Below are 24,326 nucleotides of genomic sequence, written 5' to 3'. Positions count from 1 at the left end.
TGAGAAATGTAGAGCAATGTTGCAGGGATCAATCACACAAAAAATAAATAAATATATATATATACTGTATATATATATTTATATATAGAGAGAGAGAGAGAGAGAGAGAGAGAGAGAGAGAGAGAGAGAGAGAGAGAGAGAGAGAGAGAGAGAGAGAGAGAGTGTTGCAGAGATCAAACATTCAGCCTCAGGATGCTGAGTTTTTTGTTTGTTTTTACAAAGACCACACACGCCTACGCATCAAGACGTTCACATGCCCACACACTTCCATGCCCACACAGGCAAAAACCTGCAGCTGAAAGTGAGGGAAGACAATTCAGTCAAACATAAACAGATATGATCTCTCCTCTCGCTCTCTCCCCAGTTTACCGATTACATAACTTGGGTCATTTCATATTTTCACTCACGGCTTCTGTAGAGTTGCTTACAGTCTTTTCTACTTTCCTCCGTCCCTCTACTGTCTATTTGTACACCCGGTCATCGCTTTTCTCTCAAATCGGACTACCGTAATTTGTCTGAGTAAGTAGAATATCTGCAGAGTTTTCATCAGATCCTGCCTATATTTTGTAATTCTCTCCTCCTTTCCCTTCCTGTTAGTCAACGTGCAGAAGGGGCCTGTAGGCAGCAACACACCCTGCAGGCTCCCCACAGCAGTTAGTTACTGTCCCTTCCAAGCACAGATAACATCTGACAGCTGCTGAGGAGATGTACCCTAAGGAGCTCTGTGCTGGGTGGCTGCATCACAAACAATAGATACTTGATGCTGATAGGGCCCTCAAGGACGCTTAGAGCGTCTCTATGGGCCTTAAGTAGCAAAGATCAAATCTGATCCTACGCCCGATTTCCACTTCAACTATAAGACCTAGATAGGGCCCTTATTTGGGCTGTTTCTGCCCTCCTGTAGTTGCCCATGCAGAAAAGGTAAAATTTGAAATCGTCAGTTGTGCCATAACGGAACTTGCAATACCCCCTTGATAGGACCCTATGCTACATGTTTTCCCTAACTAACTAGGACACCAAGGGCTAATGTACAGTACCGCCTCTGGAACAGATGTGGTACGGCTGCAAACAGACCCACACTCATGTAATCTGTCAGACAAAAATAGAACAGGTGCGTAACTTCTCCGTACCGCATGTATCGCCCATCAATTAACATGGGCGAGAGTCGATCCGGCAGTTTTGCCGGATCCGCAACGCATCTGGTGTACATTGTCTATAAGAAGAGCAGATACGATCAAAGAGTATCCTAGCAGGTGACACATTTGTTCCAAATTGGTTTAATACATTTGAATTATGGTGAAAAATAATACACTGTTTATTGCTCCGACGAAACGGCAGACAACAGTTTGTGGAAACTAACCAGAAATTGGAGAATGATAACGGATGTTGTTTTTCACCAACGCCCTGCTTCACACACATGAGAGCTGCTCAGGACAACCAGTCTTTTATACTTTACTGACCAGCTCCAATCAGTTGAGGCAATTATTTACAGACACCTTTACTACAAGTTACGACCAAAAATGTGTTTCCATTATGTTTTTATTAATGCCAAATATATTATACACCCCAATTCTTTCCCAATCCCTGCTGAAGACAATACTGCTAATGTATCATGGATGGACATCACGGACCTAAGGCCAATGACCCACAGCAGCTTGATAATAGTGTGTGCAGCCTTTGATAGCCTACCTGGGTACAAATGAGGAAAAAACACTGTCAAATATTTGAACTACCCAACGTGTGTTTCTGGGTATCTGTTCACAAAAATATCACAATAGAAAGCTTAAAATAGCTAAGTGGCCATCACTTTCTAATATGTTGAGCCAATAGCATTTTTCTTTCATAAATACACATAGGTGATTATTATACTAATTGCTTGAACAAAGGGGAGGATGAAACCAATGCTAGTTGTTCCCTTGCCAGATTCCGTCAGATCACATCAGGTTCATCTGTTGTCTGCTTACCAAAACCTGAGCAGGGATCCCAACAGGGACATGTCTCCTGCAGTGCAGGCAGGTGTGCATCACCACAGGCCCGGATAGCATTCACCTGATCCATTTTGTTCCAAGATATGAATCATTAAGATTAAAAATACATTTTCAAACAAGTTCTATGATTACTAAAACTGTTTGTTAGGAAAGTTGAGGTTGTAAGTAAACATCTATTTGGGTACTGACATCATCACAGTTGTTGGCCCACCTGGGCAAAATAAACTGCTGGGAAAGGTTGGGCATGAATGCATAATAATTTGCTAGAGTACTAGAGCAGATTTTTCCAAAGATTGATACTTGATTGGCTGATTGCTTTTCTGCTTGGAACAAGAGGAGGATGGCAGGTCTCTGTGGAGTCCACTACAATTTGCTACTTTACCTTCAATAGACTGTTGACACATTTTAATGATCCAATCTTCAATTGGCTGTTCTGCATGTTGTTCTGGTAATAGGGCCATTAGGGACTCGTGCATACCTACATTATGTGCTAAGCAGTGCCGTTTGTTAGACGCCGTTCCGCACACAAATCTCATAGGACATCGACTGGTAACCAATTTTAGTCAGGCAGTGGAAACTATTAGGCTCCATAATCTCTTCTAATCTAGCTTCTTTCTAAAATAAATCCCCAATAGGGGAGGTGATCTTGATCCGTTTGCAGATCAAATCAACGAGAAACATGGTTGGCCCTGTGCTAAAGATCTAAGCAACAAAGCCTACAAAACAATCTCCCCAGATTGTTTTAATTCCATCTGTGGGGCAAGTCCACCTAAGATAATATTTGAAGTTCATAGGCGCTGTTATGTAACCCTGTGGTGTAGACGGCGGTATCTCACAAATAGAACGCCTGCCTGTATCAGTATCACATAGCCAAGAGTATTTACTGCAGTGTTGAATATCAGAGATGATATCAGCTCAGCTGACTGACTGACTCAACACTGGAAACATCTTGGCTCTGCTGCATTCTGTCTGCTGCACTAAAACTCAACCCAATGAAGATACAAGATAGGCCATTTTCCAAAGTGTGTGTGTGTGTGTGTGTGTGTGTGTGTGTGTGTGTGTGTGTGTGTGTGTGTGTGTGTGTGTGTGTGTGTGTGTGTGTGTGTGTGTGTGTGTGTGTGTGTGTGTGTGGTGTTTAAAGAAAAAGAGTGCCCGGTGAGTGTTATTATTATCACTGTTTCCGCTAGTAACCACACGCGCACACACGCACAGTATATCACTAGATCAACAAATATGTTAATCCCCTGCAACACACACACACACACACACACACACACGCACGCGCAGGGTTATGAGCAATAGCATCATCTTACATCTTATAAACACCTCTTCTACTCTCTGCCTTTGAAACAGTAAACATGATATAAATGCTGTCCTTCACAGCGAGTCCTGCAAACTCTCACCCAATCACAGCACAGATTCAAACCATCCAAAATCCAAACGGGTGAAAGATGATTCCAGATGCTTTCTCTACAGGTCCAAGATCAGCTGCTCACCGTCAAGAGCCTGTTTATTTGCTTCTCTGCTTGACTATTGCTCATCAGTGGTTGCACTCTGACTACACAGTCAATGACTGAGGCAGATCTCCTTTATTCATTTCTCCTGCATTATTCCAGGTGTATTTGATCATAATCGAGATTTTATTGAGTTGATTCAACACAAAAACTTCACAGCCAAGTAATAAAAAAAAACAGACATGCGTCTCAGCCAGGGTGAATAGACAACCAAGTTATCAATCTAGCTAGCATGCCCCCTTCCTCTTCCTCACCATCCCTTCTTTGATCACTCATCACTCCTGCTAAGTCATAAGGAGCTGTGTGATCGCTGACGGCTTGCTCTATAAAGGTTATAGTCTTTGGCATCGGCTGAGGTTGCATGACTGGGTGAACTATAATAATATGAGGTTGCATGACTGGGTGAGCTATATTAATACACTATTTGCGTGTGCCCGCTTGTTTTGGAGTGCGTATATAAACTATCAGAGTCTGGTTTTGGAGTCTTGTTTTGGAGTGCGTGTCCAAAGCTATCAGAGTCTGGGGCCACAGTATAATTTTCTTCTCAAACCACTTCCCATATTTACATATAGTCAGCAAATGTTTTTATAGAACAAACTGGTTTCAAAATTGCTTGTTGACCCCGCCCCGCCCCCCCAAGTACTTCAGTATTCAGCAATATTGAGAATTGATTAGAATTGCTCCAGTGTGATTTTGGGCCTCCAGCCATTTGTAAGGAAAGGCATGATTTTGATACAGCCACGATCAAAAAGATGATTGTTGATTTGATTGCTGACAATATATGCCACCTCCCACAGGAAAATGCTGCCACATTCTGCCCCAGCAACCCTCCCCTGCCACCTCCCACAGGAAAACGCTGCCACATTCTGCCCCAGCAACCCTCCCCCCCGCTTATAAAAACATTGCATAACAATGTCAGCTGTTAACAAACACTCAGGCCCTTGTCTCTCCATCTCATTCTCACTATTTGACTGAGCCAGTAAAAGCAGATCTACACTTCCTCTGGTCTCTTTCATCTGTCCTTGGTTACAAATACAATGAGTTAGAAACACAATCCAGTTTCAGTTCCCCCCATTCACAATACAAGAGGGAGGTTTCAATCACTCCCCAACAACGTTTTCATTCATTCATTCTTCTACCTTTCTTTTCATTCATCCCTCGACCGATCGATCCAGTTTGTCTTTCCCTCCACACATTCATCCTTTTGGTTGATCAATTATTTTGTTTTCATTCATTCACTAATTCTGTCATCCATTCTGTGTTTTTCATCCATCCATCAATCCACCAATCTATTTGTATTTTCTTTCATTCATTCATTGATTGCAGTTAGACTATAGGAGTTACATAACCTTGATGTTTACCTCTGCAGTAGGATGTCACAGGCCATTCTCACTTCTCTCTTACACTCTGATGTTTTCTTTACTTTCCTTCCTGGGTAGGTCAGTGGCTCCGGTCTGTAGACTGTCCCTTATGTCCCGGTAGGCTTCTTCTTCTGTTTCCCCTCCTCTCTCTCAGTGCTGGAAGTCTTTGCAGTTTTCTTGCTTCCCGGGCGGTAAATGAGTGCTAATTTCTCTATCGTGTCTCTTCCTATCAGGCAGGTTGTTTTCCAAATATCCAGCAGGTAGGCAAACTTGATGTTAACCTGGTGTTAAAGTCTGCAGCACCAGCGGATCCAGGAGCAGGGCCAGGGTATCGCCTGGGTGCATTCTGTGCCGTCCGCCTGGGGAGTGTGTGTATGAGCCGCGGGCTGCTTTGTGTGAATGAGAGTGTGCGAGACTATGTGTGTGTTGTGTGTGTATGTGTGTGTGTGTGTGTGTGTGTGAGCTAGCTCTGTAAAAGTGCTGCAGTAAACATCTAGCGCTCTGCTCAAATATACGAGCCTCTGATGTAACCAGGCAACCACCCCAGGAAGACCAATCGGATTGGAGGAGCTGGAGTTGACAGCCAATCGTAAACGGGGAATGGGTTCCTGACGGCCAATCGTCCGGAAGCAAAGTGGGAGGGGATATGTGTTACCGGCCCACTGCGTTGTGATTGTAACTCAGCAGTTATTACAGCCAGCCCAGCGGACACACGCGCGCGCGCGCACACACACACGCGCGCGCACACACACACACACACACACACACACACACACACACAGAAGTGCTGAAGGACATACACACACTAGGCACATACACTGTCATAATGCACATTGTTAGAGCAACACATACACACGCGCACACACACACACACACACGCACGCACACACGCACACGCGCGCACACACACACACACACACACACACACACACACACACACACACACACACACACACACACACACACAGAAGTGCAGCTGAAGGACATACACACACTAGGCACATACACTGTCATAATGCACATTGTTAGAGCAACACATACACACGCGCACACACGCACACACACACACACGTGCGCACACACACACACAGGCATGAATAGGTTAAACTCCTTATTGAGCACAGAGGGATGGAGGGAAAGAGAGAGAGTGCAAACTAGAGCGATAGAGAAAGAAAGTGATGAACAGACAGAAAGAGAGACAGACAGAGAGCAGCCTTGAGCCTTGAGCGAGAGAGGAAGAGATCAAAACAAAAAAGGGAGAGAGAGAGAGAGAGAGTGTTCTGTCTTTATTGGCTTATTTGATAGTTGTGTTTACTTCTTTCTATGCTGCATGACGACAATGAACACAGATAACCACAATTACATCAAAGGAGACATCCCTCCCATTCCCCAGACTGCATCCATAGCTGCCCCCTCACACACACACACACACACACACACACACACACACACACACACCCACACCCACACACACACACACACACAAGCGAACTACGTTAGTTCCTTCTCTCCTGGTAATGCTTTATTGCAGCGGTCCTCAACCACCACAACCACAAATGCAACGCATTTGGTACCGGGCCATGAGCCCGGTCCACACGGGGGGGTAAAAAAAAAAAAAAAAAAAAAATTGTCAGGCACATGTTAGCCGCCTATTGTTCGCAAGGACTCTGAAAGGACCCATGGCAGTGGTAAACAAATAGCCACGCGTCAAAATAGATGGGATGCCTCACTCCTTATATGGTCAATGATGTCACCAGAACATCAAACAGGAGTCTCCACTGAAGACACGTTGGAAGAGAAGACAAGCTCGTATTATTTTCCCATACGATGAGGTCAATCCACTGAATCCAGTCTTGATCTAAACTTAAAGCTATAGCGTTAGCCTAGTATGCTACATAGGCAAGTGCTGGACTGGAGTACAATACAGCATGGACGTTTATTGGGAGTGGACTGCAGCGATCGCACAGACGGCAGCAGAAACAGTAAGTGCATCTCCCCAAATCGCTCCTTTATAGCGTTGTGAAATGTCGGGTGCACGATTTCATTGTTGTCCAAACCAAGCTGGAGTTGTGACCACATGCTTGGCAAATGATTTGAATTCAAACAGTGATGGCCGAGGTCCACTTGACTCACAAAGGGACGACTACATCAACACAATGGCCCGTGCGTGAATGTGTGATTAAAAGGTGTTCCAATCAAAAGCAAATGTACTTCCTCTTCCTCATTAACAACTCTGAGCTGTCAGTCAGCTACATTCAAGGAGCGAGCCAGACCGTGTTTTGCTTCAAAAACTGAAGCAAAGATGAAATTGTTGAGAAGATGACACTGTTTCATCAGGAAAGTCATAAAAGAATGTATTTTTGAGATTCCAGTTACGTTTTGAAGAATCTCACTATGGTGAAACTAGAGAAGAAACTGTTTTTTAAGTGCAGTCAACATATCTTAGCCCTAGAGACTTGGTGGCAATATGGTGACTGGCTACTACACTACCTGGCCAAAAAAGCCTAAACCTGAGCTCAGGTCATACTGTTCATCACGAAAGCATCATCTCTCATCTGGGTGCGACATACAAGATGGGGTATGACGTACGTTTCCAAATACTACTTCCTGTCAGTCACAAAGTAAAAGTCATTTCTCGACAAATGCTACATACCTAGCATTACCTACACAATGGCTGTTGCACCCAGTAAGCTTTAGTATAGGTATAGGTATAGAAGTATAGGTGTTCTGTGTGATCAAGAGTCACAGGAGGAGCAACATTCAGTGGGTCCATGTTCTTTTGTCTTTGAAATAAAAAGCGACCACATCAAACATTAGCACACCTACACTGGTTGTACTGCAAGCCGGTGATGATTTGGACGTCTGCAGTCAGTGGGGAGGTGGTTCATGCTTCCCAGAAGGTGCCCATAACTAAGTCTGAGCACGGCCCCAACGAAAAAAACTAATGTTATTATTTCCTGGTTAGTTTTTTTGTTTTTCAGCTCAGAAAGGTTCTAAAAAGGGTCAACTGTGAGAATCAGAGAAATATGCACGACATGAATCATTTAACAGCTTCTGACTGGTGCTTTTGGTGTTTGTCTGCATTCTTTGTCTTCCGTTGCATTTGCCAAACTCGTGGCTTATCTAGAACTCTTGGCTAATCTATAACTATAACTTCACCTTCTTCTGTGATAAACAAAGCAGCTACAGTGGCAACGTGTTAAGCGCTGCAGTCCGACAGAGAGGCTATACAGTACGTAGAGAGGCTATACAGTACGTAGAGAGGCTTATACAGTACGTAGCCCTGTGCAGGATGTCAGGCTAATTCAATGTTTCCTGTGATTGAGAACAAACGCGTGCTGCTCCTCAGACAGCCAGATAGGACAGCTGTACCAGAACGGCGGGTGAGGACTGAGGAGTGATAACACACGTGGGGCGCGTGCTATCTATCGACACAGTGGGTCGTTCAGTATATCTACAGGTCGTTCAGTATATCACGTACACGCAGCCTTGACATAGAACACAGAAAGCTAATCTATTTGTGGTGGTAGGTGGGTTGGGTGGGGGCGTGTCGATATAGTTGATACTGTATAGACGGTTTTCACCAGAGCACAACCCCACAGCACTTCCTTTTTCTCAGCATTCGGCAAACTGCAGAAATATTCACTCGACATCGTTACTTTTGTTTTCGCCGCTCAGCTGTATAGACTGTTTTCACGGAATGGTCAGTCCTGCACTTGAATGTTTTTTTTTCTTTTATGTCCATAGCAAACACTGCAACAGGAAGTGAGCGGGGCTTCAATTTAGAATGTTCTTGTTGTCAAGTTAAAACCGTCTATAGGCGATTATCAATAAAGGATGACATTATCAAGATGAGTAAATAAAAAAGTCTTTAAATAGTACCATTTGTCAAACAAATACCTAACCTGCACATATCTAAAGTGCTCCATTTCAAGTGTGTTGTGTGCTACACACGGTTCTGATTTCTTTTTTGCTTGCTTCTGTCTGCAAGGTGAAGACTAGATATGATACCATGAGGTCTCCTTTACAGAGAAAGCTGCTTCTCTGCCCTGCTCCATCTCACCTTACATCCTCCCATTACAAGCCTTTCATATTGCTCCATTATCTACTCTGTTTTCCTGCTCAGCAGCTCCTCTGGTCCAGACTGTCCTGCTCCTCCTCAGGAAGAGTCCTTTTCCTTCTCTGAAATATCTTTCTATATTAATCTGGATTGACGGGAGAATACATTCAAGGTCACTATATATATATAAACATTCTATTAGAATATGATTCAAACCATAAGTTTTGTAGTTAAATCTGCACCTTGTGGAGAGAGAATCGTGATCCCAGTTCTAAGCAACACAAACGCAGAATCGTGCAGCCCTGGTAATCACCACCTATCTCCTCCTGATCCAACATCTTCAGCGGAGATGGCTTCATCTGACTCCGAGCCAGAGCCTACCACATAGAAAAAGGCCAAAATATATGCCTTTCACACCTTTATTCCTGTTTACAATCATTGACATAGTGTTAAGAAATGACCAATGTGTATAGATAATCTATCTTATCTATATAAATACAGCTTATTATTATTATTATTATTATTATTATTATTATTATTATTATTATTATTATTATAGGAACTGACAAATAAGGTCACGCTTGTATTATACAAAAGGCGGTGAAAAGCTTTGGGTGAACCTAAATGATGTGCTGGTGCACCAAATGTAAGAAGTTAGTCTGGAGCTCTGAGTTTGTAATTTAGTGCCAGAGCTGGAGGAAAGGTGCTCATATATCCAACTAGGTCAGTGTAGGAATTTAGGGGCAAGGAGCAAGGGCAAAAATGCCCCCAAGAAATGCCCAGAATGCCCAGAAAAATCATGATGGAGGGGCAAAAATCCCCCCCATTATTGTGATCATTTTATTTTCATTCAATTCGTTTAATTTCCATCACTAACACACACTCAGAACCTGCAAGCTGGTTGCCAGAAGACGACAATGAAGAACACAACACTCACACAAACAGCACTGTTGCTCACACGACAACGCTTTAGCAACTTGATACACTAAATCATTACTATTTTTTAAAGTGCCCCCAACATTTTGTAAATGCAACCAGCTTTTAGACAGTGGGGGCAAAAGTTGCCGCCAAAATATTTTTAAATTTTCCTACACTGACCTAGGTCCGGACACTGTCATCTACATTGCGCGCACACACACACACACACACACACACACACACACGAGCTTGCCCTGCCCTATGTGTCTAATAGATCATGCAGACACCAGGACGCACTTCACTCTGAAACATGAAAGTCACTGAGTTGACATTATTCTAAAGGTCACCTCTGACACATTAGTACGTCTGCCCTAGAAAGGTAATCTGTGTGTGTGAGTGTTTATGAGTGCTGTGTGCTGTGTGTGCATGTATGCAGGAGGCACCACTGTCCAGGAAAAAAGCAGGTGTACTTGACCTAGAAGAGCTGAGTTTGTGTGCGTGTGTGTGTGTGTGTGTGTGTGTGTGTGTGTGTGTGTGTGTGTGTGTGTGTGTGTGTTATTTGTATAACCCCTTATGAAAAGCATGTCTTAAAGGGCTTTGCATAGCCTCATAATACAGTATATACAAATGATACATACATCCTACACAAATCATATAGGTTACATAATACATCACCAGATTATATACGACACTAGACAAACGCAGCATGTCTTTGGACTGTGGGAGGAAACCCACGCAAATATGGGGAGAATATGCAAACTCTACACAGAAAGGAGCGGGGATAGAGATTCGAACTAGGGATGTTCATCAATTATTGAAAATCGATAATTGATCGTTAAGGAATTGAATCGATCATGTGGAATTTTTATCGATTATTGTTATTATTAAAATATACATATATATATATATATACCGTAAATTCCGGACTATAAGCCGCGGCTTTTTTCCCGTTTTTTGGCCCCTGCGGCTTATATAACGGTGCGTCTTATCTATGGATTTTTTCAGAAAAAAAAAAAAAAAAAAAAAAAAATCTCTCTTTTTTAGCACTCTTTCTAACTATAAATCCACTTCTGTTTTAATTTCCTCTCTTGCCCTCTTTTCACCACACCGCGGACACTGTGTGCACTGTAAAAATAAACAACGGTGGTGTTGTGTTATGTTGTTTTGTTGAAATGTTATGGTAATACGGTAAATGGGAGCTTCCTCAACCAGCCATCTCTTTCCCAACAATCCCCTCTGTGCGTGACCACTTACATATGGTAATTACGGTAAGCAAACGGCCACTCGACCATCAACTCCCTCCCCCGACTACCAGGAGAAAATCACAAATTTCGGCGAATTCACACAAAGGAAGATCAAGGAATATTCACAACAAGACGAGCAGTAGAAGCAACACTCTCACTTACCATGGGGAAGGTACGACGCAGCTTTCAAGTTGAAAGCAGTCAATCTCGCATTAAAAGAGAGCAGCCGCCGATCAAACAGAGCAGCCGCGCGTAACCTGGGCAAAAGGGACTGTCCGTCCGGGGGAGAACTACTGAACAACTCCCTCCAGACTACCAGGAGAAAATCACAAACTTCGGCGAATTCACACAAAGGAAGATCACGGAATATTATAGGAGTGTGAAAACATCCACAATCACCAACGGGTTCCAAAACGCTGGACTGCTGCGGCATGAAAAGGATGACGCCGCCACAGCTGGCGCTGAGGGCCGTCAGAGGCTTCAGAGGCTGTTCGATGCCGACAGATGAAGAGGAGTTCGTTGGTTTTGAGTGACAATGAAGGAGAGAGGAGAGTGGTTGACGAAGCCACCCTGAACCTGTTCGTTTCCGACACTGAAGATGAGGACTTTGGTGGTTTCAGTATGCAGGAAGAAGAGGAAGACGAGGATTAGTGACTTGACTTCTCTGGTTACAGGTTTGCTGCACATATAGCCTATTGTGTGATTTTGTCTGGGGATTAGTGACCTGACTTTTGTTTTGTTGAAATGTTAATAAATGGGAGCTTCCCCAAACAGCGATCTCTTTCCCGACATTCCTCTCTGTGCACGAACCCTTTTATATGGTAATTAAACATCAAAACACCCGCGGCTTATAGTCCGGTGCGGCTTATAGAAGAAAAAAATAGTCAATTTTGGTCCCGCGGCTTATAGACCGGTGCGTCTTATAGTCCGGAATTTACGGTATATATATATATATATATATATATATATATATATATATATATATATATATATACCGTATATATATATATATATATATATTTTTTTTTGCGGACTAGGTTTGGGTGGAATTCGTTCCTCCTCGCCCCACTCCATTGCACAGCCGACTAACATGAGGTGGAGCTTCATATAGTCTCTAGTTTTCTGGCTGGGCACGGGCCTTTGTGCCAACAAAACTGTTTTAAACATGGGGAATTCACACCGGCATGCGCCGGGGACAGCAGAGTGTTGGAGAGGAGACACATTGAAATAAAGAGTTCATTGAGGAGAACACGTTGTCTTTCGTATTTTCTGCCATAGGCATTCATTTAGTAAAATAAATAAATAATAATAATATATATATATATATATATATATATATATATATATATATATGTATATATATATATATATATATATATATATATATATATATATATTATTATTATTATTATTAATATGATCGATAATCGATAATTGATCGTTAATCTTCCCGATTTTCGATTATGGACATTTTTCAAAATGAACATCCCTAATTCGAACCCACAACCTTCTTGCTGTCAGGCTACAGTACTAGCCACAGAGCTCCTGTGCTGCCCCGTTGCATATCGTTGTGCACTCCAGCATGCTGTGGTCTCACACAGAGGCAGAAATCATTAACACAGGCTAGGCTTGGGCGATATCCAAAATGACTAATAATTAGTCTACTCTGTTTAAACGCCATCATCTGGCTTGACCTGTCCGCTGACGTTGGAGATGATGCTATGACAATCAATAAATCGCTGTGTGGGGGGCGTTTACGCTTCCTTCACTTCCCTCCTTTTGCTGCCTCAAGCCCTGACCCCTGACCCCTGAGCCCCGCTCCCACCCAGGCCAAGAGTTCATCCCAAGAGCCCTGTTCCTCAGCCCGCCAGGGTATTCCTGTGGCCTCATGAAAAATACTTTCCATGTGGAGAGAGAGAGAGATAGAGAGAGATAGAGAGAGATAGAGAGAGCATAGCCAAGAGTTGAAAAGGAGGGAAGGAGTGATGAAGGGCAGAGATGAGGAGAGAAGCAAAGGGATTATATATATAGGTGTGAAGTGAGCAGGGGCTGTCAGAGTCTATTAAGGGAGCAGCACAACAAGCGAGGACAGACTTCCCTGTCTGTCAAACACCAGACAGACATCTCAGCCACGGCTAATGTCAAGTCACTAGACAAGAACTCTCTCTGAACTGTCACAACAACCAGTAATGTGAATAGTGAGTCTTTTTTCCAGGTAAGCACACTGTGCTTACCTGGAAAAAAGACAAAATGACAAGACAAATGAATTGTTAATAAGTTTTAAAACACAGAGTGACAAGCACGTCATTCATGAATAATAAGCTGTGAAAAGCTCGCCGTGTTTTGGAGCAGCATCCAGCATGCGTGAAAAGATGGTGCCGTTGAATTACTCACTCGGGATTTAGAATCGATCTACTTCCAGAGAAAAATATATAATATATAATATTCAAAACGTCAACTTTTCACAGAAAAAACTTGCTTATTATTTAAGAAAAAGGTTTCCCCCGCCCACAATAAAATGCATCATGAAAGAACATTATTGGTCATAATGCTAACAGTACTGCTCACCAGAAAGCACCTAAAGACACTGGAGAATATACTGTATCTATCTGATATATACAAGACACTGGAGAATATACTCTATGTGTGTGTATATATATATATATATATATATATCTTGATATTTTCACTTCATTTCAAGTTGATATTTTTCTCTAAAGATTTTTTTTAACAGGTTTGTGATCAGGTCAGCCAGGGTCACAGAGGTGAGGGCTACAGGCTCCCCACAGCAACCAAAACATTATTACTAACTGAAATAATCAATATGAAACTCAAAACATCCATAGTCTGCTTGCTGTTTATCTAAATTACTTGCTGCATGTAACCCTCCTCGACTAATTAAACCTGTGTGTGTGTGTGTGTGTGTGTGCTCTTTGAGCAGCTGCCATGTAAAGTCTAAACACACACACACACACACACACACACACACACACACACACACACACACACACACACACACACACAAATCCTCAATCCTTTGATGTTACCCCACAAACAAATCTATTAACTTCTAAACCACTCAATACCAAATGCACCGAATACAAGGGGCTAAGACGCAGGCACACATGGACGGATGGGACACAAACACACGCACGCGCACACACACGCGCACACACACACACACACACACACACATACACACACACACACACACACACACACACACACAGCTTTCTTTCTGCGGTCTTTGTGTACCATATTAATACACATTGTTAAAACACACAGTGGGCTGAAATGGGACAACAGCAACACATGCAAAATGTCAAAATATTGTCTTGATCCAATAAGTATGAGGCCAAACACTGTGTGTGTGTGTGTGTGTGGGGGGGGGGGGGGGCAGAGAGAGAGAGAAGAGAGAGAGAGAGAGAGAGAGAGAGAGAGAGAGAGAGAGAGAATGTAGCCAAGGGTTGAGAAGAGAGAGAGAGAGAGGAAGTGAGGTCATCTATGTCTATGTGTGGACCTTTACATTGAGTCTGTCATGTGGTGTGTAGTCTACGTGGCTGTGAGCGTGTGTGTACAGTACGTGTGCGTGCGACCGTGCGTGTGAGAGTGCGTGTGTGTACGTGTGCGTGCGTGTGAGAGTGTGTGTGTGTACGTGTGGTTGTGTGTGAGAGTGTGTGTGTGTACGTGTGAAAGTGTGTGTGTGTGTACGTGTGTGTGTGAGTGAGTGTGAGTGTGAGTGTGAGTGTGTGTGTGTGTGTGTGTGTGTGTGTGTGTGCGTGTGTGTGTGTGTGTGTGTGTGTGTGTGTGTGTGTGCGTGCGTGTGTGTGCGTGCGTGCGTGTGTGTGTGTGTGTGTGTGTGTGTGCGTGTGTGTGTGCAGATGATGGATTAGCGTGTGTAATCTTCTTAAGGGCCAGTAGGACAGGACTTGGCAGCATGACCCTGATTGGATGTAAACCACACATCCCAGCTGACTGATTTATAGCCTGCGTTGTCTTTATCTAACAGGTAGCTGGCTACTGAGTAACTATGTGGCTGTGGCTCAGGAGGTAGAGCGGGTCGTCCACCAATCAGAAGGTCGGTGGTTCGATACCCGCCTCCTCCAGTCCGCATGTCGAAGTGTCCTTGGACAAGACATTGAACCCCGAATTGCCCCCGATGGCTGTGCTAGCACCCTGCGTGGCAGCTGGCCGCCTTCGGTGTGTGAATGGGTGAATGTAGGCACATTGTAAAGCTGCAAATGTTGAGGTGTCTGGATCGTCTCTGCGTAGCCGTCAGTAATCACTTTAAGCAGATCAGGAGAGCTGGGAAGATCTCCATGTTCCTCCAGTCTGGAGCAAGTCTCATTAACCTGTCTACGTGTGAAACTGTGTGCGTGTGTGTGCGTGTGTGTGTATTGACAAACAACTAGGAAAAAATAGACTATACACTACTACATGAAAAATAGACGCCGAATACTTCACCAGGATGGCGAAGACAGTATGAGCAGAACATGACATCGTAAATGATTTGGAGCTGAATACATTTAGTCTTTCCACTAAATCCAACGACACAAGCAGTACCAAGAAGTAACGCAGTGTAACACTACCTCCTAAACACCCTCAACTTACCACAAGCAGTACCAAGAAGTAACGCAGTGTAACACTACCTCCTAACACGCTCAACTTACCACAAGCCAGGAAACTGTCCTGCAAGACCCGTTCATCTACTCATCCTTTTGCTCTTCTGCTTTCATTAACGCCTGGCATTGTTTGATATTGTATTTAGAAAACATTTTGTCGTTAAACGACTGAAAATGTGTCATGAAATATCAAAAGATGCACCAGTATCAATAGGAAAACTAGCTAAAAATTTGAAGAATTCCTGGCCAGCTTGTTGGAGATATTAGATCAGTGATGAACTGTAACCTTTATTTTTAAGCCCATCACACACCAAGAAAAAAGTGTGACTCACACAACAGGTCCAGATATCAAAGGAAGTCAATCCAGGGATGAGCCATCGAGCTCATCCCTGGGGGTCACATGACATGGTATTTCCTGGGATCTCCCACAATTGACATTCTGGGAGGGTGCGCACTCGTGTGTGTGTGTATGTATGTGTGTGTGTGTGTGTGTGTGTGTGTGTGTGTGTGTGTGTGTGTGTGTGTGTGTGTGTGTGTGTGTGTGTGTGTGTGTGTGTGTGTGTGTGTGTGCGTGCGTGTGTGTGTGCGTGTGTGTGTGTGTGTGCGCATGCGTGTGTGTGTGTCTCACCTGGCTGCGGGGCCGTCGTCGGGGTGTGTGTGTTGCGGTGAGTCGGAGGAGGTGGGGCCCTCCTCCCCGTCCTGAGGCAGGTCCTCACACTCTGCCTCACACTTGTCATCATCCAGCAGCTCTGTGATCTAGAGGCAGAGAGATGACAGCAGAGGTGAGCACCAAACAGGAAGTATTACGTTAAAGCATGTTGTTCATAGTTTCTCTTCACATAACCTTCTTGGGCTAACTTGAGCTGGAACTTTGTTTTGTTTTGTTTTGTTTTGATGGGATGTTTGGTTGTTATCCTGGATGGCCTGATTTGTGCTAAAGCCGGTCAATAATGTGCACCCAGTTTAATATCACTTTATCGGACTTTCCAATCCAAACTAATCCTTTGTTTCCTCTTGTTTATGCAGAGAAAGAAAGGCAGCAAACAAAAACATAGCTATTCTATATTCTCTACAATTACTCACACGCCATCTGTAAAAATGTTTGTTGGTTAAAAGGAAAAGCTTTTTCTAAGCTTTGGATTTGGAGAGGCTTCTGTTCTGAGTTAGCAGGAGTGAGATGCCGTTTAAAACCACAGCCTAAATAATAAGGTGGACTTCAGAACATTTACCTTTCTCATTTGGAACCAAAGCTGTCTTTCCCTACGAATTTTAGAGATCGGTGAACTCCGAGAAAACGAAGACGTGGAATGTTAATTTTGATCTTCTAAAATTGTGAGGAATGACTTCATTGTGGGCTAAATCTGAACAAAATCCCTTCCACTTGCATGGCTGATTTGAAGCTGATTTATGACCATTTCCTCATCATTATTATCTAGTTTGTTACTAAGTGTCCCTCCTTTTGGAGATGAACTGTCCAGTACAGAAATGACCAGAGGATCATATTTCTGGCTAGGGGACTTCTGTTCCCTGAATTAGTGACTGAAGGACGGTGTTGCCAGTATGTGTGTGTCTGCACGTGTGTGTGCGTGCGTGTGTGTGTCTGTCTGTGTGTGTGTGTGTGTGTGTGTGTGTGGGTGTGTGTGTCTGCGCATGCACGTGTGTGTGTGTGTGTGTGTGTGTGTGTGTGTGTGTGTGTGTGTCTGCGCATGCGCATGCGCGTGCGCGTGTGTGTGTGTGTGTGTGTGTGTGTGTGTGTGTGTGTGTGTGTGTGTGTGCTAGGCAAGAGTGAACACATTCATACAGTTTGTTCCAGAGGACATCTAAATATAGATGAAGCTAATCAGTAACACATTGACACGACAGATATACCAGTTAGCAGCAGCGAGATAAATACATAGATAAGATAAATATCGTTTTCGGAGAAGGACAGATAGAGGGAGTGCGTGTGAGGGGCGGGGGCGGGGGGGGGGGGCAGATAGAGGAGAGGGAGTGGAACGAGGGATGAGAGAGAGAGAGAGATGGAGCTTTAAAGGCAGAGGTACTGCAGAGGGGATGGAAGGAAGGAGATGAACCTGAGAGAGCGAGGGATGGCGGGAGTGAGAGAGAGAGAGAGAGAGAGGGGGGAGGTAGGTGTTGGAAAGAGAGAGGAGAAGTAGCCTATATATAGATAGAAATAAGTCATCATGTTACTGGCAGCATGTGAACAAGACACAAACAGAATTCCTTCACATCACAGCGAGCTAGTTAACCAAGGTACTGTAAACTCTAAAGTGCCTTTCTTTCTCACTTTCACCTTTTTTTTCAAGTAATACTGTACGTGACATATTCATATCAATAAATGTGCATTTTGCTATGCTTTATCACCGATTGAAAAAAAAAAAAACTTACCCAGTTCATGAAAGTGACTACATGTGCTGTTCTATTCATTTACCGTACACTTCCTGTGACACCTACAGTAGTGTAGAAAAGGCTCCGTAATGCCCCACCATCAGGCCTGTTCGTGGGGCAATTAACGCCCACGAACCAAAGGAGCCCACGACCCAACGATGACTAGGGCTGGGTTCAAAAAATCGATTCTCCGATTTTTATTTGAATCCTTTGATATCGATTAATATGTCCAGAGATCGATTTTCTTTATAAAAAAGAAAAAAAATTAAATTAAATAAACAGGCTAAAATATTATGCTGTGTGTGGTAGTTGAAACATAGTTTCAAGTTGACGTTTATTTATGTTTAGTTTCAAGTTGACATTTATTTATGTTTGTAGTTTAAACAAAAACATAAATACTGTAGGCTACATGAATGGAAATGTTTGATCATTAATATCTACTTTTAGAAATTATATAGGCTGAAATCAAATCACTGTGCATAATTGTGAAAGTGTCTTTATTGACAGATGAAAAGGCTGTTAAGGCTGGCTCACACTACAGGATTTTCGGGCCGATTTATGCCTGATTCACCCCTCCCGAGAATCGGAGGAGAAATCTGGCCTGGCAGCTTGCCAAGCTTGGTCGGGCCTGACTTTCGGCACCGATTATCTTGTAGTGTGAGCTGTTTGCAGATCCAATCTTAACCCTCCCGATCTGCTCAAAGCCTCATCGGGGCCGTCCCGATCATATCAAACATGTTTGATATTTAGGACTGAAAATCTGCGCGAATACATCATTCTGCTGCTGCGGGAGACTCCCGTCATTATCGTTAATTGACGCGGCTCATTTGATGCGCTGCACTGCAGGTATCAGATAGGCTACCAAATACCAACAGCACAGAACCATGAGTATTTGGGGGAAAATGTCACTAATTTATATCACAATGAATGACCAATGAATAAAAAGTTGTTATATCGTAGTTTTGAAGCCCCTGCCAGTCAGAGGCTGTAATCTCCTACCTGTCTTATCAGGCAGTGTGGGGAAAAAAGGCTTTGCTGCTGCGGGAAGCAATCCAGTCTATCCAAACTTTTGCCGATCTCATGACATGCAGCAGGGAAATATATTTTGGTAGCGCATGTGTTTGTGTTCTCACTTGTACAGACAATAGACTCGCGTTGTTTACACGCATGCTAATTACCGTGAGATTCATTTGTTTGCGAGACGGGCATGAAAATGAGGAAAGAGAGAGAGAGGTGAGGTGGGGGCGGAGCGCTTTGGTCACTGCTGGAACCCCAAAAACGAAACAGGTTCGGAGTATGGCCGGGCATCAATGTGATTATCCTGCCGATAATCTTAATAATATCCTGTAGTGCGTGGTGCCACATTTACAAATCTTGTAGTGTGTGCATGTTTGAGATTCTAGGGAAGATAATCTGGGAAGATTCTCCTGTAGTGCGTGTCACAGCCAGATTTCAAAATCGGCTAGGATTGTCAGAATCCTGTAGTCTGAGCCCAGCTTTATTTACCCTTTGTCACCACCTGGTGAGTAAATATATGTGTAACTTAAAACCATTAAAATTGACAACAGGTCTGCAACGTTTTTTCCACATGTACTGTATCTACTTGGCGCAAAAAAAGGTTGGGAACCCCTGTCTTACATAACTGGAAAGTCATGTAATTCAGGTTACAGCTCAAAAAACACATTTTGGTATCACTAACCAAATCAATATTGAAATTAATCGAATCGGGGATTAATCGATTCGCAACCTTGTGAATCGTAATCGAATCGATTCTTGAAATTTGAACCAATACCCAGCTCTAACGATGACATCACCGCCGGAGACATCATCGGCGATGATGTCAGAGTTCACCTTGTGAGGTCATCGGTGATGTCAGAGTTTCCCCTGTGAGGTCATCGGTGATGTCAGACGGTCTATGCTGTCTCCAGACTGTGTGATGTCAGACGCGACTTTGTAAGGTCATCAATGATGTCATACCTCCCGGGACGTTGTGACATCACCAATGATGTCATACCTCGAATGTGGGAGGTATAAAAGCGATGTTCTACTATGCTATGCTGTTCTCTCTCTGCACATGATACACGAGTCTCTCTATGCAATCTGCTAGCTACCTATATCTCTACTACTCTGTATGTTGCTTGCTCTATACTTCTGCCTGATATCTCAAATAAACACCTGAAAGACATCTCTGTGGTTCTAACCGATCATCCTCGCGAGCTCTTACCTAAGATCCAGCGAAACTCAAGAAACTTCCTTACACCTAGTCTGACACATAATGTGAGTTGAACTAGGTTTGACCAGGTGAGTCAGACTAGTTTGAGCAGGTAAAACAGCCGGTGTTTTGAACAGGAAGTCACGATACAATGGGGTCAAGTGGGGCGGGGCTGCATAAGGTGAATGAATACAGCTTGATGTTGAGTAAGTTTCCCGGGGGAAATCACAGCTTTTATGTTTCTGGCGGCAACAGCAGCGGTTTGTTTGGAATAACGAGAAGAACAACGTCGATCATGGCTAAACAGACAAAGAAAAGAGCGCCACGTGGAGACCGAGGTCGAGACCAGACCAATGCAAGAGCATTTTCAAGACCATGACTTTACAGATCATACACTCTTCTCAGTGTTTTTTCTTCCCACTTGTTTTGCAAAGAAACTCTTTGTGGTTTGTATCATCTTGTGTTGTGTTGTGTCTTGAAATAAAATCCCGAGTCGGGCTTGTCCAAGACCGATTCAAGACCAAGACCGAGGGAGGGCGAGTCTGAGACGAGACCGAGACCATCGAAATGTGGTCTTGAGACCGGTCTCGGGACCAAGACCGTTGTCGAGTACTACAACACTAGCATCAACAGAAAACCCAAGGAAAACAACATCACAGTACTGCCCAGTTTGATTGGCAGGTGAAGTGCAAAGGTCATGAAGTGGATTCGTTCTCATGACATTTCACATAGGCAGTTAGGCCTCAGGCCACAATGAGCTCCATGTCTCTTAGAGTGATTGACTTTCTTTCCCTCCGTCTCACACGCTTTTTACCATCTCTCCTTTTCCTCTTTCCTCCTATGCCTCTCTCCTTCACTCTTATCAACACCAAGCCCATCTGCTGCTGTCACTGCCCGGTTGCTAGGGCAACATCTCCGCTCCAAGACCACTGATTGGATGTTGGGGAATTCTTGCATGATCACGTGTACAGATCTGGGGGGGGGGGGGGGGGGGGGGGGGGGGGTGACTCATACTCCTCCCTCACTGTGTGTGTGTGTACTGTGTGTGTGTACTGTGTGTGTGTGTGTGTGTGTGTGTGTGTGTGTGTGTGTGTGTGTGTGTGTGTGTGTGTGTACTGTGTGTGTGTGTGTGTGTGTGTGTGTGTGTGTGTGTGTGTGTGTGTGTGTGTGTGTTGTGTGTGTGCATGCATCTGTGATTAGGTGAAGGATTCATACTCTTCCATTGACTTAGTCCTATTATATAAATATTGCCTATAACCAGAACCATAAAAAATGTCTTAAAGGTTAAAGCAACTACGAGCAACATTTTTGCTTGTTATGAAACAGTCTAAATGCAATAGTGATGCCTCACATCATCTTATAACAGCAGATGAGACCAAAGCCCAGTGAATCGGCGAGTGCTCTCTTGTTGTTTATTCACCTTATTCACATAGAGTCTCTCTCCGGGACAGAGAGGCAGCTGCCGTAAACCGTTTCGCTCTGCCTAGCAACTAGGGATGTTCATCAATTATCGAAAATCGATAATCGATCGTTAAGGATTGGAATCGATCCTGTGGCATTTGGATCGATTTTTTAATTATTAAAAAAAAAAAAAAAAAAAACGTTTTTTTTTTTTTTTTTTTTGACTAGGTTTGGGTGGAATTCGTTCCTCCTCGCCCCACTCCATTGCACAGCCGACTAACGTGAGGTGGAGCTTCATATAGTCTCTAGTTTTCTGGCTGGGCACGGGCCTTTGTGCCAACAAAACTGTTTTAAACATGGGAAATTCACACCGGCATGCGCCGGGGACAGCAGTGTTGGAGAGGAGACACATTGAAATAAAGAGTTCATTGAGGAGAACACGTTGTCTTTCGTATTTTCTGCCATAGGCATTCATTTTGTAAAAAAAAAAAAAAAAAAAAAAAAATTGAAAATATTGAAAATTTTCTAAGTATTAATAAAATCGATGATCGATAATTGATCGTTAATATTCACCGATTATCGATTTTGGAAAATTTTCAAAATGAACATCCCTACTAGCAACAGACAAGAAGAAAGGCTTTCCTCGCTACTTCCAGGGGCTTTCTACTCTCGCGAACATCTCTCGTTATATTCCAACAGTTTGTTTGGAAGTCATTTTGTAATTTTGTGGTTATGCTGCCGTAAACCGTTTCGTTTCACTTCCGCGTCTTTCCGACCCGGAGAGAGACTATGAATAACGAGAGCACTCGCCGATTCACTCGGCTTTGGTCTCATCTGCTGTTATTCACCTTATTCCTGGACTTACGTTTCCCATGATTCTCAGCGGTTGCCGGTTGTTGACTTCCTGTTTAAAAAAAATTCACTAGCAAGGACGTGCGCGCCGCTGTCAAAGAATGGGAACGTTTAGCTTATTTTATCCGAAATGGCTGAAAATAGTAACGTTGTGTGGTTGCATAGCGGCGATATTTTACAAAAACGAGGTGAATGTCAGTTCACTGGTACATTATGGGCTTATTTGAGCCGAAATGGCTAAAAATAGTATGTGGTTGCATAGCGGCCACTTTTGTTTTGAAGGCTAAACATCCAAACCGGAACTCTTATTATTTGGTCAGCTTTAGCGGTCTCTCTCTTTCAAGATTCAAGATATTGTCACTCCGTTGTACAATTATGCACGTGTGAAATTATTGTGCTGGGGGGCTCCATTACAAGACATAGGTAGGTACAAAGTCACAACAATTATTATGATTATTTTCAGTCTCTTTCACTATGAACGGTCCTGGACGGGAACAGGCAACCGGCAGCTGGAAACAGGGAGGGAGGTTGTCATGGAAGCGCCCACGGTCTCACCAGGAAACTCGTGAATAGGTCAGATGTGAGGCATCACTATTAAATTGAGACTGTTTCATAACAAGCGAAAATGTTGCTCGTAATAAATAAGAAGTGACGATGGTGTTATTCGTTTGTGTGGAGAGGAGAGGTAAGGCACAATTAATTGGATACTGGTTGACAGTGTCACTGGTGTGAGAGTGACTACTCCATACCAAGAAGTAACGCCAATTAAATATATGTTTCCTTTAGGGGGGAACATCATTCTGTTATACTTGATTTGATTATTTTGATGTCATGCATTTTGCGTGTTCTTTTATATGAATTTGATCTGTTTCCACTCTAATCTTTTGATTTCTCTCTGCTCTTTTCCTTTATCGATTTGATGTAAAGCACTTTGAATTGCCTCTGTGTATGAAACGTGCCACAAATAAACTTGCCTTGCCTTGTGTGTGTGTGTGTGTGTGTGTAGTGTGCGTGTGTGTGTGTGTGTGTAGTGTGTGTGTGTGTGTGTAGTGTGCGCGTGCATGTTAATTGACCAGAAAATTGAGCATTGATCAAATATTAACTGTGCTATGATCCACTGAAACAGATGAGATAACCTTCGCCGAGCCGATCCTGACAGACCAAACAGCCAGTAAGACAGACTCACAAAGCAGTGGAACATTCCCAAACGGCCCCAGGCTTAGCATAAAGCAAGGACTTAGCGTGGATGGAATAGTCAACTCTTCCATGAAGACACACAGAGCTGTGGCACCTTCCAGGCATGTTTAAGGCTTATCATAAATCCTAGAATTAAAGTGGACAGAACAACCACTTCCATTTCAGTTGTGTCGCGTTGGCGCAGTAAAGCACATTAGACTTGAGTAGGCAGGTTAACAAAATCAAGAAAATAGATGGTATTCTGGTGCTGAGCCCAATTTCTTGCCTATAAATTAAATTGTTGTTAAATGTAGCAAAGCAACATCAGTTTTTGTTTCCTTTTTGTTGAAAAATCTGAAATATTGAAAAATCAATGTCTATATAGTGTGTTGCAATTTAGATCAGAATTGCAATATTCAACAAAAATAATCCCAACATGATTATTTGTCAATATTGTGGCGCCATATGACACATAGAAAATTGAAGGACAAATCCCCAAGCTTAGTGGGAATTATTGACATACAATAATCTAACTTTGTCATCACCTACATCAGTGGTTTTCAACCCTGCTGAGCACTGCAGGTTTCTAT

The 24,326-nt window shown here is 43.3% G+C and overlaps 1 protein-coding gene across 2 annotated transcripts in view; it reads right to left on the bottom strand.

Moving 5' to 3' along the window:
- Positions 1-24,326, bottom strand: part of fam13b (family with sequence similarity 13 member B) — an 82,273-nt gene that overhangs the window by 31,353 nt on the left and 26,594 nt on the right. For both annotated transcript variants that reach the window (XM_083651389.1, XM_083651390.1), the window contains exon 6: positions 16,336-16,463. In XM_083651389.1, the coding sequence (XP_083507515.1) occupies positions 16,336-16,463 (128 nt within the window). The remainder of the gene's footprint in view (positions 1-16,335; positions 16,464-24,326) is intronic.

The sequence above is a fragment of the Poromitra crassiceps genome, assembly GCF_964638095.1.
Source record: "Poromitra crassiceps genome assembly, chromosome: 15".
Lineage (NCBI taxonomy): Eukaryota > Metazoa > Chordata > Actinopteri > Beryciformes > Melamphaidae > Poromitra > Poromitra crassiceps.
Note: the sequence above shows the minus strand (reverse complement) of the source record. Positions and strands in the feature narration are given on the sequence as shown.